At 34.0% G+C, this 14,538-nt stretch overlaps 2 protein-coding genes across 2 annotated transcripts; both read left to right on the top strand.

Annotated features, from left to right (window-relative positions):
* Positions 1-4,542: 4,542 nt before the first annotated feature.
* Positions 4,543-5,661, top strand: LOC131640562 (uncharacterized). The gene is made up of 5 exons (XM_058910956.1): positions 4,543-4,655; positions 4,748-4,861; positions 5,028-5,138; positions 5,225-5,306; positions 5,596-5,661. Exons 1-5 carry the CDS (start codon positions 4,543-4,545, stop codon positions 5,659-5,661), a joined length of 486 nt encoding a protein of 161 aa, XP_058766939.1.
* A 5,438-nt stretch (positions 5,662-11,099) lies between these two features.
* On the top strand, positions 11,100-13,730 carry LOC131640561 (uncharacterized). The gene is made up of 4 exons (XM_058910955.1): positions 11,100-12,332; positions 12,427-12,882; positions 13,010-13,372; positions 13,452-13,730. The coding sequence occupies exons 1-4, from the start codon at positions 11,100-11,102 to the stop codon at positions 13,728-13,730; spliced, it is 2,331 nt and encodes a 776-aa protein (XP_058766938.1).
* The last annotated feature ends 808 nt before the right edge of the window (positions 13,731-14,538 follow it).

Genomic DNA, 14,538 nt, shown 5'->3' with positions numbered 1-14,538 from the left:
TATAATTGCACAATAGTCCCACACCAGCTGTGTATGGGCCGGCCGGGCCACTAGGTTGTTGGATGTTTATTATAGCAAGTAGTTGAATGTAAAATAGCAAAATAAATTAGCATTAATTTTTTTTAAATACACCTTTTATAAGACTATTGAAGTCTTAAATTTAGACTTGACAAAAAAGAATTTATGGACGAGGAAAGCGGTTGGAAAGTGAGCTAAAGATTTCAATATGGCTCCAAAACCTTCTAAAAGAAAATCAAGATAGTAATCAACCCTTATGATACGTGGCTTCTTTTTTTCTTTCCTTCGCTTTTCTTCTCCTTCTGTTTCTATAGGGGTGAGTGTCTTGTGGTCTATCGTTACATCGTTTGTGTAGGTTTGTGTTTTTTGGGGTTTTTTCGTGTTTTGTTCGGTTTCTTTTTCGGGCAGATTGAGTTCTTTTCTCGGTGGTTTCTCTCTTGCTTCTAGTGTGTTGTTTTTTCGCGCGGAGTGATTTTTTCTCTCTAGGGTTCCTCTCTTGCTTTTGGTGTGTTTTGGTCTCGGTTTTGTCCTCTTTCCGCGCCGCCTTACGGTGCTTTTGTCCTCTGTCTGCATCGTCTTTTTGACGGCTCGACCATGGAAATCCAAGAAACTGTATAAAATATCTCCGAAACAACCAAACCCTTCAAATAAATCCTATACAAAGTCCCATAATCAATCTACGACGAAACTACAACACTGTCAACAATCATAATCAGAGTTCAAAGTACAGTCCTGACATTAATTCTAGCAACACAAAAAAGTCTGCAGATCTAGAAGATGATGTGGAAGATGACTATTGTGTTTAGGATGAAATAGACGTCAGGGACGAGTTCAAAGAAAACCTAAAAGCTCTAATTGGAAAATTCTTATCAGATAAGTCGATGCATAAGAATTCCCAATCTGCATGGCTGGCAAGTATATGATGTGATCCTAAAGGGGTCAGAATTATTGATTTGAAAGCGATATTACATTATATCTCCATGGACAACGATATGGACACCAAGAAACTCCTTAAGGGATTTTCAAAAAAGTTTAGCTCTCAATAAAACACTAGATCCAGGAGTTTGAATCCCAAGAAGAACAATTTCACAAGGTTCTAGTCTGGATCCAGCTATGGGATATTCCACATAAAATTAAAACCCCTCAAATGGGTAAGATTGGGGAAAATTGGGCAAGTTATGGAATTAAGCTTGTACATGTTCCCAAATAGCTCTTCTGCTATTAAGATCAAGGTGCTATTGGATGTCAAGAAACTGCTTAAGGTTGGTATCCACATAGGAAATAAAAATGAAGGCACGAACTAGATTGAGTTCAGTTACGAGAGAATACATATGTTCTACTTTAATTGTGGCATAGGGGGGCATAATGAGGAATTATGCCCTTCTGAATTCCAAAAAGCTCTCTACCCTGATTTGCCAAACCCCTAGGGGAGTTGGCTCCGATCCACATAATGTAGTAGGAGAGTGAAAGAACCAATGGACAATTCTAAAAACCAATGGACTGACTTCTTGAGAAGTAGAGTTATTAGAGGAAACTCATGTATCAAGTACTACATTTATTCATTCATTTGGTCAAGTATCGAGCCTCATTTTCAAACTCTATTATCCAACTCTACCTGGCTCTTAGGCAATGGTTGTATAATCAATTTTTGGACTCAATGTTGGTCTAAGGTGGGTTGTTTGATGAATTTTCTTAATATACCTCAACAATTGAACCATAAGCTTCAATCTAAAGTTGAAGATTTCATTATCAATGACCAATGGTCTATCCTTTTCGAATTGCAATCCATGTTTCGAAATCTAAATGATCTTGTCCACAAAGTGGTCATTCCCAACGAAGCTAAAGAAGATAAATTAATTTGGAATTACTCTACCTCAGGTGTGTTATCTCTTCATGATGCTTACTGTTTTACTTGCATAACTCACCAACCTTTGCCTTCACTACGCCAAAAATGATTTTTGGTAGCACACTATAGGCAGCGCTTATATACCAAAGCGCTGCTATATGTCCCAAGAAAAATTTAAATTTTAAAGTTATATACATTAAACATTGCTTTATGAAAAAGCGCCGCCTAAAGTTGAGAACAAGCGCTGCCATAGGCCCGAAGGTCCAACATTAGAAAGCACTTTAAGAAAGTGCTGCCATAGGCCCAACAACAAGCGCTGCTATATGTCTAACAATAGAAAGCGCTGCCATAGGCCCAAAAATAAGAAGCGTTGCTATAGAACTAAAGCGCTGCTAAATCCATACTTTAGAAAGCGCTGCCTAAAGTCATTTATAATAGAATTAAAAAAAACAGTCTAGGTTTTGCTCGTGTTACTTTTGTGTTTTCTTCTTCTCCCAAAAGCGCTCATCTCCTTCGTTCTCTCTTCTCCACGAAATCCACCGCCGCCGCTGCTCCGCCGTTTTTGGTGACCCTTCATCCAATACCAACACGAAAGCCACCGTTCCATCCTTCACTTTTCTCCATGAAAGCCACCGCCCCAGGTTCAGAGGCAAGGTTCAAAATCGTTTCATCTTCAAAAATCGGTAAACTTCTCATCACCATTTTCATTATTTTTTGGTTTTCCATCAAAAACACTTCATCTTCAAAATATGTGTTAGAACAAGATTTGTTCTGATAAATATTCTATGTTTTGATGATAATATTATATATGAATTTTGTATAAGACAATGTGGTACTCTAATCCTTTGCATTTTCCATTTCAGGAAATACATAAAGAGTATGCACAATTCAGCGCTCAAAAGCACTGACTTAGAAGGTTCTGGATGGCTACATCAGAACATGCTCTGGCAAGACATCAAAAGATGGTCAAGCAGAATCAGAACATGAACTATAAAGCATCAGAAGAACATGAAGTCAGAAGCAGAAGCACTGAAGTTCTTATGGTATCACGCTCAAGCTCTTCAAAGTCAGAAGACAAGAAGATGCTCTGCACCAAGCTGTTGACTCTGATATTCAAACGTTGTTATTCACAAATATGAGTCCAGGAGCAAGTACAAGATGACAGGCTATTAAGTCTAATCTCTGACTCACAAAAGGAACGTTAGAAGCTACAAAAGGCAAAGTCAGTAAAAGCAGCAAAAGCATGGCTCGAGGTAGTTGACAAAAGTGTGAAACATTAAATGCAAAGCTGTATTATTCACGCAAAGCATTAAATGCAACCCAACGGTCATCTTCTCTCAAACGCCTAATATATAGAAGTTCTGATCAGAAGCAGCATAGAGAACACTTGTGCAAAATACTGAAACGCTGTCAAAATCAAAGCTCACGAACTTCATCTTCAACCTCACAAACTCTTCTAATATTTAGTGAGTGTTTAAGCTTAGAACTTAAGAGAAATATCACTGTTGTGATTATAGCTTTATAAGAAGCAATCTATACTCTTGTAAACATTATTTTACATTGATTGTAAAAGGTTCCTAGAGTGATCAGTGTGATCAGTAGACTCTAGAAGGCTTAGAAGTTTTCTAAGTGGTGATTTCCTAGAGTGATCAAGTTGTGATCTGCATACTCTAGAAGACTTAGAATTTTTCTAAGTGGATAACCATTGTAATCAGTTGGATTAGTGGATTAAATCCTCAGTTGAGGTAAATTATTCTAAGGGGGTGGACTGGAGTAGTTTCGTTAACAACGAACCAGGATAAAAATAATTGTGTTCATTGTTTTTATCTTACAAGTTTTTTAAAGTCACACTTATTCAACCCCCCCCCCCCCCCTTTCTAAGTGTTTTTCTATCCTTCAATATGTTCCATGTTCATCATCAAAATCGGTTCATCTTCAAGATTGCCCTAGTTTCTTCAAGTTCGATTATAGTTTCAGGTTCGATTGTAGTTTTTGATGGATGAATGTATGAGTTTCATGTATCTTAAAGTTAATTTTCTTAATCATGGTTCATAATGCATAGTTATTTAGAAAAAATAAGAAAGAGTAATCTTATGAAATCATATTGGAAGTGAAAAAAGCTCGGTTTGCTTTTGTTATTTCATGTTAAGTGACTCTAATTTCGTGTTTGTGTTAATTGCATTGTTGGTTTAATCTATATATTAATAAAGATTTATGATTTAATGGAAAGTTAATAGTATCCCGTTAATCTTGTACCATTGGCATTTTGCTTATGCTTACTTTGAATTCAAGTTTTCATGTTTCTAACTAAAACTGAGCAATAACATGAGTTTTTGAGCTTTAATTTGTTGATGGTGGTGGCTGCCCAGATTTGATTTGTTTGATTTTAGCTTGCTTCGAAATTAATTTTCTACGTTTCAATTTTCGATTGAATAATAGCATGATTTTCTTTGGTTTTAGTTTCATTTGTGAATTGAAATCCTTGAATAATCACAATTACTTCTTCGAAGAGGTTAGTTTCTTCATTGTTTTTCCATTTTAAATGTTTTGTTGTCAGCATTACATGGTCTTTTTCATTTTAAATATTGTGTTACTCATCATCACTGCACTTATCTATGTGACTGGCAGACAAGAGATTGTAACAAGATATTTTGAATGGTGGTACTCGTCTTATACCTATGAAGGCAGACATTTTTGGTTATGAATACATGGAAGCAATTGGTAGAGAGGATATGGATCAAGTTTTTAAACATTTGGAATTATGCCTCGGTGTTATCGATACATACATCAGGTATACTCCGATCAACTTTGTTTAATTAAATGAACAATTTATATACTCATTTCAATTAATATAGTCTAATGTTAATGATGTTTTTATTTAAGATTTTTGTATGACAAAGTGACGCGCCCGCGTGGATTGGAAGAAAGATTCGCTTTCTTAGGTCCCAACACTGTCAACTTAGGGTTAATCATAACAAAACCAGATGAGGTCATAGAGTATGTACTCAGTTTACTTGTGGCCAACAAATATACATAAAAGTTGTTCTTTTTACAGTATAATACTGGCAAGGGTCAGATTTTCATCCTAACTTCATCTATTATAATTTTTCGTTTTTTGACGTTGTGTAGAAACTTTCCATCTAACCTTTGTTTAATCTTACAGTGGACACTGGTTATTGGTTGCGATTAATCCTGTAAGAGAAATTGTATATTATCTGGATTCGTTAGACAATGATTGGACAACATACCCAAATTTGAAGATGACGATTGATACGTAAGTGAGATTGTTCTAAATATTCGTCTGTGTATTTATTTATCTATGTGAGATTGTTCTAAATAGTCGTTTATATTTTATTATAGCGTTCTACAAGCTTTTCGATTACAAAGAGATATTCAAGTACCAAAGAATAGAGCCAACAACATTACATGGATCAAAGTACAGGTATATTTTCACAATTTTTATTATATTAATGATGATACTTGATAAAATAAGTTAAGGGGTATATCCTGATATATATATCCGTATTTTCTTTATGGGTAGTGTCCTCGTTAGCGTAATGGTATAGATTGCGGTTATTTCATCTTGAGGTTTATGAAAGAAACTCTTCTTTTGGATCGAATAAAGATTCCATCCACAATATGGATTTCTAACTTAGGAATTATTTTAATATTTCTCATAAAATGGCATAGTGTTTTAACTAAATCACATACTATGTTATATTATTATGTAGTACTTTGACGAATTTAAGTGTGCTCATTACTTAAAAGATCAATTGGATGAACTTATGGAGGAATAGTGTCAATTCATTATGGAGTTGAGAATTTTATAAGGTATATTTTCTTTCTTTCATTGATGAGAATTTTGAGTATAACTTTTGAGTTTTGAGTATAAATTCGAATAAAGTTTTGTTTTATCATGATATGAATTTCGATCTTTTGGTTTTGTTTCAGGTTATAGGTGCAGATGTAGTAGATAGAGCTAACAAGTTCATTGTTGTTATTTTTTTAAGAAATTCTCGAAGATAGTAATATGTAGATTTAGCATTTTAGAATTTTCAAGTTGTATCATCAATTTTTCAAGTTGTTGTTGTATATATCATCAATTATATATATATGTAGATTTTTTTATATGCAAATTTGGTGCATATTTATTGGATTGAAGTTACCAAATCTGGTGTAAAATGTGGTGAAAACCTGGTGCAAAATATGGTGAAAATTTATTGTATATATTGGACAGCGCTTTCTGTAAGTGAAAATAAGTCTTATATTTAAAAAAAATTCGTGAACATTAGACAACGCTTAAAGAGAAAAGCGCTGTCTAAAGTGGGGAAAAGCGCTGCCTAAAGTGGGAAAGCGATGCCTAAAAGATAACCAAAAGCGCTGTCTAAAGAGAAAGCGCTGCTAAAGGGGTACTTTCCAAAGTGTTGTCTAAAGGGGTGCATAAGAAAGCGCTTTTAAAGTCAAAGCGCTGTCTAAAAGGGACATATAGCAGCGCTTTTACATTAATCTAAAGTGCTACCTTTACTTATAATAGCGTTGGTTTAGGCAATGCTTTAAAGCGCTGTCTATAGCCAAAAAAGGCACTGTCTATGTGCTTGTTTGGCATAATGTTTGGGCCAAGCTTATCTAGAATTCAGCTATTCCCCCTTCACACTTCAGCCTCATCTGGAGGATTATCCATAGGAAGATGCCTACTAATGACAATCTTGCAACCAGAGATTGTCCGCCGCCCTCTATGTGCTCCTTGTGTAATAAGGCTTCTTAATCTTCTAGGCATCTTTATGTGGACTATTTTTTTGCCAAAAATTTATTGAATTGACTGCATAATATCTTAAACCATGCACCTCCTTCAGCAGTTCTCTAAATATTGATCAGCAAAGGATGGAGTCCTCAATGTGCTTTGGTCATCACTACATCAGTCATTGCTTCTTATAGAACAAACTGGTACTACAGAAATTACTTAAGATTCAAGGGTACATACAGAACTCACAATGACATCATCTCTAGCATTATTGCTTCAGTTGCTCTAACAGAAAATTCTATTGATCTTGCAACTGGTCCTTCTGTAACACCCCAATTCTATCTCGGTAATTATAATGCAGAAATTAGAGTATTTTAAAAACTATCAACAAGCATTTGGGATATCACAATCACTTCATATAAACAACACATAATCAGATACGCATCACTTTAATCTCAGTGGATCACAAACGACTTATATCAGTTCTAAGGACAAACCAACTTTTATTTAATATGCAGCGGAATCATAACATTCAACTTTATAAACAAATCATCTTTGTTCAATCAGAAACAAATTTAAAACATCATAGTACTTCTCATTATTCAACTTAGAACTCAACAACTTATATCTTAACTACATGAAACAACAAAATAAACATCCCCCCGAGTGCTACGTATCAGAGCGACACACCAAGTGGACTCAATGAAGCTACAAACTTCCACATATATACTTGAGTACCTGCCCATATCCCTTGGTAGGGGAAACATCAGCAGAAAGGGTGAGATATCAAACTATATAAATAGGATTATGACAAATTATATATTAGGTAAAGAATATCAATAAATCACCGCTTCACACAACATCAACATAAATAACATCATCAATGAATAGCCATGATATAAACATATAAGCATCTTCAACAAGTCAACATATAAGCATCATAATACATAAACAACAACTCCAACCAACAACAACTGACAACGACTCAAATGCGACTCAACTGTGCATATGCATGAGGTACCATTGGAGTAAAACTCCCAACTTAGAACATTGCCAGTAATTCCGAGGCATAAGGCAAAGCCTTCAACTTAGAACGTGTCAATCTAGGAAAACTTTAATGAGCATTAGCTTCAACTTAGAATATTGTCAATCCAGACCAACTTTAATGTTATGCTATGCGACAACATACAACGACCACAACTCGACAACGAAACGACGACATAACAACAACACAACAACGGTCACATATCAACAATCACACCGTTCAACTTTAGCCAAAGGCTTACAACACAACTTAACAACGAAATAACGACATAACAACAACACAACAACAGTCACATATCAAAAATCATATCGTTCAACTTTAGCCAGAGGCTCACAACACAACTTAACAACGAGATTATCAACTTCATAACAACATATTTGCAATATCAAAATTCGCTAGGATTCACACCATAAGGCTACCCACAAAATAATGCATAATAATAATATCGGCAATCACAACATTATTCGCAACAAAGGCATCCAAACCAAAACCATAATTTTCGGTTAATTCGCAAAATAATCACAATATGCCAATGTATCAAGTAAACCGAATCAACTTCAAATTATCATCTAACTCAAATAGAAATAATGTTAATTATCAAAATAACCTCATTGGCATATCAATATATTATTCTCAACTTAAATAGTCAACCAAAACTCAATTACGGTCAAATTCTCAAAATACTGTAATTTACCGATAAACCGAATAATTTATCCAAGTCCAAGTATTTTCCAATTAAATAGACTTATTGAAATTAATTTAACTATTAATTTAATAAATTAATTAATATCACACTATATTAATTTCAATTCAATTATATTTCTATTCGATTTTCGATTTCTAGTATCCTAATGTACAAGCCATTTTGTTCTACAATTGCTACTGTTCGCAATTTATTTTCTAACCTTTCAATTCTATTTAATACTATTATGTATATGCCTTAAGTACTAACATGAAACATGGAAAAAGAAAAGGAAACTAAGTAACAGGACATAATTATGAAGTAGAAAAGAAACGTGATCACAGTACAAATGAACAGCACATAATGAAACACATTAGATTTATCCTGAAACATATCCACAAACAATTTCACATCAAGCAATGGGGTCAATGTAAGTAGCCATGAAGTTTATTATTTAATTTTAAAAAAAGAGTTATGAAACCTATCTTTAGACCCTTTAGCATTCAGCAAATGAAATTCCTCAAGAATAATACCACCAAAGAACCACGAAACATACAGCACACAGAGAAAAATATTTTACAACACAAAAAAAACAAGACAAGATAATAAGTCAGCCTAGTAGTTCAATAACTATTCGAAACACCAACTTATATTTTCCTTATATTTTTCTTTTCATTTCTTCTAATACACACAACATTCATAATGTTCCCAATTTCAATGAAACAACAACTTTACAAAAAAAAAATCAATTGCAATTTCAAAAGTAACAGAAAACAAAATTAGTCCAATACAATGATAATTTATACTCTAAAACCACATGCAATCTATCATATTCCCATTTAGGTAGTAAGAACCTCCCCTTATCTTGGATTGAGTGCAGCTCTAAGGAGAATCATTGGAAGATTTGGGAAAAATGGCACTTGAGAGCAACACCCTTTGGCTTCCTTCTTCTCCTCTTCACAACCCTAACTTTTCCTTTTCTTTTTTTCTGTTGAGCTCTACTTCTCCACTACTTCTAATTCCAAAATAAGACCATTCTTAGTCATTTAACCACACTAATGGGCCTAATAAAATACACCCCTTAATACTTCGCGATACCGTTATTTAAGCCCAATATCGTTTCTACACTTAATGTAAAAATAATACATCCACTTAAATACCATTAAAATAAAAATTCGATTATTTTAATATACCGACTTATTACTCAATGTCTCATATTTCCGGTCTAATCTTAATTACTCAGAAAATTCCCAAAACGCTAAATATTAACTCATTAATATTTCTAATAATAAAAATATTAAAATTTTCGATTAAATATCGACCCGCTATCCCGAACTAATATCGACTAAATCGTCCCAAAATGCAAAAATTTCAATAAACATCACAAATGTTTAAATTAAGCAATTAATTATTTTTCCGAGCATTACACCTTCCATCACTGATTCCACTATTCTTAAAGCTTTCAATGTGCAAACTCCACCATAATCTCCACAATTTATTTTAAAATTTAATGGTTTGAATTCATTCTCATGTTTTCATATAAAAATATCATTCTCATAAGATACGTCATATATATATATATATATATATATATATATATATATATATATATATATATATATATATATATATATATATATATATATATATATATATACACACACACACACACGACTATTGCATAATAGATAAATAATTATAATTTTATAATAGTGATAGCTGGGTATTTTAATATTATTATAATTATTTTCTTTATTATTATTAGCTAAATATTATAATATTATATATTATTTATATCATTATTATTAATAGTGGTGGCTAAGTATTATATTATTATTGTATTATTTATATTATTATTATTATTAGTGGTGACTGAATATTATATTATTATTATTATTATATTTTCTTAATGTAGAGTTAAATTAGTATATAATAGATTAAAATTTTTGCCAAGAGTTGCTATCATGATGACACGTGGCTAGGGTTGTATACTAATATATTAGAATTTTGATTGTAATAAAAATTTATGTTTTAAAGTAACTTATACTAATATTTTTTTTCTTATATAATTTAATCTTAGTTTAAAATTAATTTCAATTCATTATTATTTGAAGGGACAATAACTATTCACCCCCTGCCAATAGAGCGAGTTTTCGATTTGTCCCCTATTAGATTTTTTTAAAGATTCCCCCCTTATCACTCCCAGATTCCATATCCACTTCCCCCTAAACTCATGTTTTGCTGACTGGGTAAGTCTTAATCCTTGCTTGCAGCTATTGAATAGGTGAGTTGAATTTAATTTATTGCCAAGTCATTTTGAAATAAAAAAATAAAGCAATTACCAGTGTTACTACTTTAAACATTGCATTTTCCCCCGTGAATGTTAGGGTTAGGATTTGGGACAAGAAGCTAGTGCGGAGACGATTCAGACGACGGTGACGATGGCTGAAAACGGAGGAGATGATGGCGATGTCACTCAGGTTAGCTTCTATATTCGTTTATATTGGTTGTATCGCATGTAAATGTGCAAAATATTTATTAGTTTTGTATTTGATTTCAGCAACTGCAATCCTTCAATGTCGTCTTCCACCACGGAGGCGAGTTTGTAAGGATGGCTGAGGGATGAAACCGTATACAGGGGTGGTAGTTCAACAACTGTTTATAGGCAAGTAATGGATAACTGGACCATGAGTCACATTCGTAGTCTGGTTAAAGGGTGGGGTTATGTAGATGGGTCCTACAGACTGGACGAAAATCACTGACATAAATGATGAATTTTTTTCAAATTAAAAGTGATGATGATGCTTTTGATTTTTCTGCTTATTCCACTGCTACGCAAACAGATGGGGACATGTATGTTGAACATATTGTAAGTGGTTTAGAATTAAGTGGTAGGACCCCTAGGTGTGTGAATGATTTTGTTGGGTTAGATGCAACTGATGAAGATGCAGTTGAACGCTTGAATAACAGTGAAGATGAAAGGACCACTACTATTGCAGATGGATTTGAAGAAATTGATGTGACTATACCTATTAGGGAGGGTCCAGAAATAGCTGGTTTGTTACCTTATCCAAGTAAGAGGAAATTGGAAGATGAGGATTATGTTAGTGAGGAGTTAGACAGCTCAGACCCAGATAAATATGAAGATGAAAAAGGGCCTAAGTTTGAGAAGTTTAGGAAAGAGCAATTTAATAAGAATTCTAAGTTTAAGTGGGGTATGCAATTCAATTCCCTAGATGACTTTAGGGAGGCAATTCGTGAGTGGATAGTTTTAAATGGAAGGGAGATAACTTTTGTGAAAAATGAGGGGTATAGAGTAAGGGTAGAGTGCAAGGCTAAATGTGGGTATTCCATGCTTTGCTCAAGGGTGGACCAGAAAGAAACTTTTGCCATTAAGACTATAAATGACACCCACACATATGCTAGGGTTTTAGAAAATAGATCTACAAATTCTAGATTGGTGGCCAAGTATGTTGTGAAGAAAATGCAAACAACTGACACAGTGAGGATCTCTGATATAATACAAGACATGAGACAAAATTATTCAGCTGGTATAATTGTGGTTTGGGCATGGAAATCCAAATTTATTGCAAATAATATTATTGAGGGAGATGCAGACAATCAATATGCTATCTTGTGGAGATATGCTTCTGAGCTTCAGAGGGTCAATGGTGGGAACACAGTGAAGATCAATGTTGATAGACCAATTCCAACTATCCAGCCAAGGTTTGGATCATTCTATTTATGCTTTGATGGATGTAAAAAGGGGTTTATAAATGGTTGTAGACTATTTGTTGGGGTGGATGGTTGCCATCTAAAGACCAAGTATGGAGGACAACTGTTAATAGATGTTGGTAGGGACCCCATTGACCAATATTTTCCATCGGCCTTTGGGGTAGTGGAAACAGAGACCAAGGAGAGCTGGAGATGGTTCTTACAATTGTTAATGAAATATGTTGGATTAGACAAAAGATTTGTTTTTATTTCAAATCAGCAAAAGGTTAGTAGTAACTACTTTTCAATATGAATTTACTTTCTAAATGCTTGTTGTATAGCTAAATAACACTGCCAATTCTATTGTATCATTATTATAGGGGTTGGTAGCAGTTTTTGAAGATATGTTTGAAAGAATTGAGCATAAGCTATGCTTGAGACATTTGTATGCCAACTTCAAGAAAAAGTTTGGAGGAGGTGCGTTGATAAGGGACATAATGATAGGAGTTGCCAAATCAACTTACCAACAAGGGTGGCTGCAAAAGATGAATGAACTGAAGGGAGTAGATCCAAAGGCTTGGGCATGGCTATTGGCAGTACCTCCTAAGTGTTGGTGTAAGCATGCTTTTAGTTTCTATCCTAAGTATGATGTATTAATGAATAACATTGCTGAGTCTTTTAATGCAACCATATTAGTAGCTAGAGACAAACCTATATTAACAATGTATGAATGGATTAGAAAATACCTGATGAATAGGCGTAGCAGCTCTGCCTTGAAACTTGAAAAATGGCCCCATAAGGTCATGCCAATTCCTAGGAAGAGATTGGATACCCAGGTAGCTATGAGTGGACATTGGTTACCGACTTGGGCTATGGATGAAAAATTCCAAGTCACACATTCTTATAACAAACAACAATTTATTGTTGATATAGCCAAAAAGGTCATGCACTTGTAACTTATAGGAATTAGTAGGCATTCCATGTAGGCATGTTGTTGCTGCACTGAGTTTTAGACAACAAAATCCAGAAGAGTTTGTAGATGAATGTTACTATAGGGAGAAATACAAACTTTGTTATGGGTTTGCTGTGAGCCCTATTAATGGACAGGAAATGTGGCTTGAGGTTGAGAGTGAAGAACTTCTACCTCCAATCTACAAAAAAGGGCCTGGCAGACCAAGAAAGTTGAGGATTATGGAAGCTGGTGAAGAAGGGGATAGAAGGAGGCTGCCTGGTGTATCCTATAGGTGCACTAAGTGTGATAAAATAAGACACAATGTGAAGTCATGCAAGAGCAAAAAACAACATCCTAATGCTTTGAAGATAAAGGTAATTGAACTGTCCATATTTGTTATTCTAAACAATTCTGCTATGATGTTGCTTTCTAATGTTTATTAGTTGTTTGCAGAAGAAAGTGAGGTATGGTGATGCCACTACAAATGTAACTGAAGCAGGTACATTAAGAACTGATGCCACTACAAATGCTGCAAACCATATGGATGCAAGTGGTGTAGGTGATGCAACTACAAATGCTGCAACTCATATTGATGTTGATGCTGATTTATTTGGAGATGTAACAGATGAAATGCTATCATCAACACCTGATATTATTCAACCTGTGCAAGATGAAGAAGGGCAAGGCAAAGGTAAAAGAAGAAAACAAACCAAAGAGAAAGAGGCAAAGTGAAAGAATAAAATTGAGATGGTTTCAAAAACCCATCATTGGACCCGGTGCAAACCCATATCAACCTTTGTGTTTGAGTGAAGAGGAAGAAGGAATTCTGACCCAAGAATGCAGTGGATATCAAAGTGGGAAGAAGGCTCCAAAGAAGGCCAAGAAGAAATCAATTTCCAAACTTTAGGATTTCACTTGACTGTTATTTTGTAATGCACTTAACTGATATTTTGTGATGTCATTTTGATACTATTTTGTGGTGCACACTTTTGGTGCTTTTTTTGGTATGCCAATTGCACACTATTGGTGATATGTTGTAATGACAATTGCACAATTTTGGTGCTTATGATTATGAATATTAAGACTATTTTGTACCTATAAATTGTTTGACATAAAGTAAAATAATTTGATAGAAACCATTACATTATCTTCAACATTCAAAAAACATTACATTAAGAATAATAATACAAGAAACCAATTGTTTGGTATAAACCATTTCATTTACTTCAAAATACCTAAAACATTACATTAAGGTGTACATCAATGCAAAAAAAACCAAGACAGAACAAGTGCCAACTTCATCATAAAATTTGTCTTCCTCTCAATTTCAACCTTCACTTTTTCTTTCTCTAATTTCTTCAAAACACTTTGTAACTGCATTTTTGTCTTGTCACACAACTTGCAAAACCCTTGAAAATTGTCATGATTTTGATTTATTTTGTCCATAGAAACAAGTCGTAGCTATTTTCATTCTACAGAAACAAATTACAAACTTATTACCAAGAATTTAAGGGTAGAAGGAAGAATATATGGAAAATCA

Source organism: Vicia villosa, unplaced genomic scaffold (genome assembly GCF_029867415.1).
Source record: "Vicia villosa cultivar HV-30 ecotype Madison, WI unplaced genomic scaffold, Vvil1.0 ctg.003195F_1_1, whole genome shotgun sequence".
In the NCBI taxonomy this organism is placed as follows: Eukaryota; Viridiplantae; Streptophyta; class Magnoliopsida; order Fabales; family Fabaceae; genus Vicia; species Vicia villosa.
This window is presented reverse-complemented; position numbering and strand designations above follow the sequence as displayed.

What these genes read in the sequence shown, in the direction of transcription:
- LOC131640562 (XM_058910956.1), top strand. Translation starts at nt 4,543, where the DNA reads ATGAAGGCAGACATTTTTGGTTATGAATACATGGAAGCAATTGGTAGA. An exon ending in GTTATCGATACATACATCAG is followed by an intron (nt 4,656 to 4,747) that starts GTATACTCCGAT and finishes TTTTTATTTAAG; the next exon opens with ATTTTTGTATGACAAAGTGA. An exon ending in TTACATGGATCAAAGTACAG is followed by an intron (nt 5,307 to 5,595) that starts GTATATTTTCAC and finishes ATTATTATGTAG; the next exon opens with TACTTTGACGAATTTAAGTG.
- LOC131640561 (XM_058910955.1), top strand. Translation starts at nt 11,100, where the DNA reads ATGATGAATTTTTTTCAAATTAAAAGTGATGATGATGCTTTTGATTTT. An exon ending in GGAAGAGATTGGATACCCAG is followed by an intron (nt 12,883 to 13,009) that starts GTAGCTATGAGT and finishes TGTAACTTATAG; the next exon opens with GAATTAGTAGGCATTCCATG. An exon ending in CTAATGCTTTGAAGATAAAG is followed by an intron (nt 13,373 to 13,451) that starts GTAATTGAACTG and finishes AGTTGTTTGCAG; the next exon opens with AAGAAAGTGAGGTATGGTGA.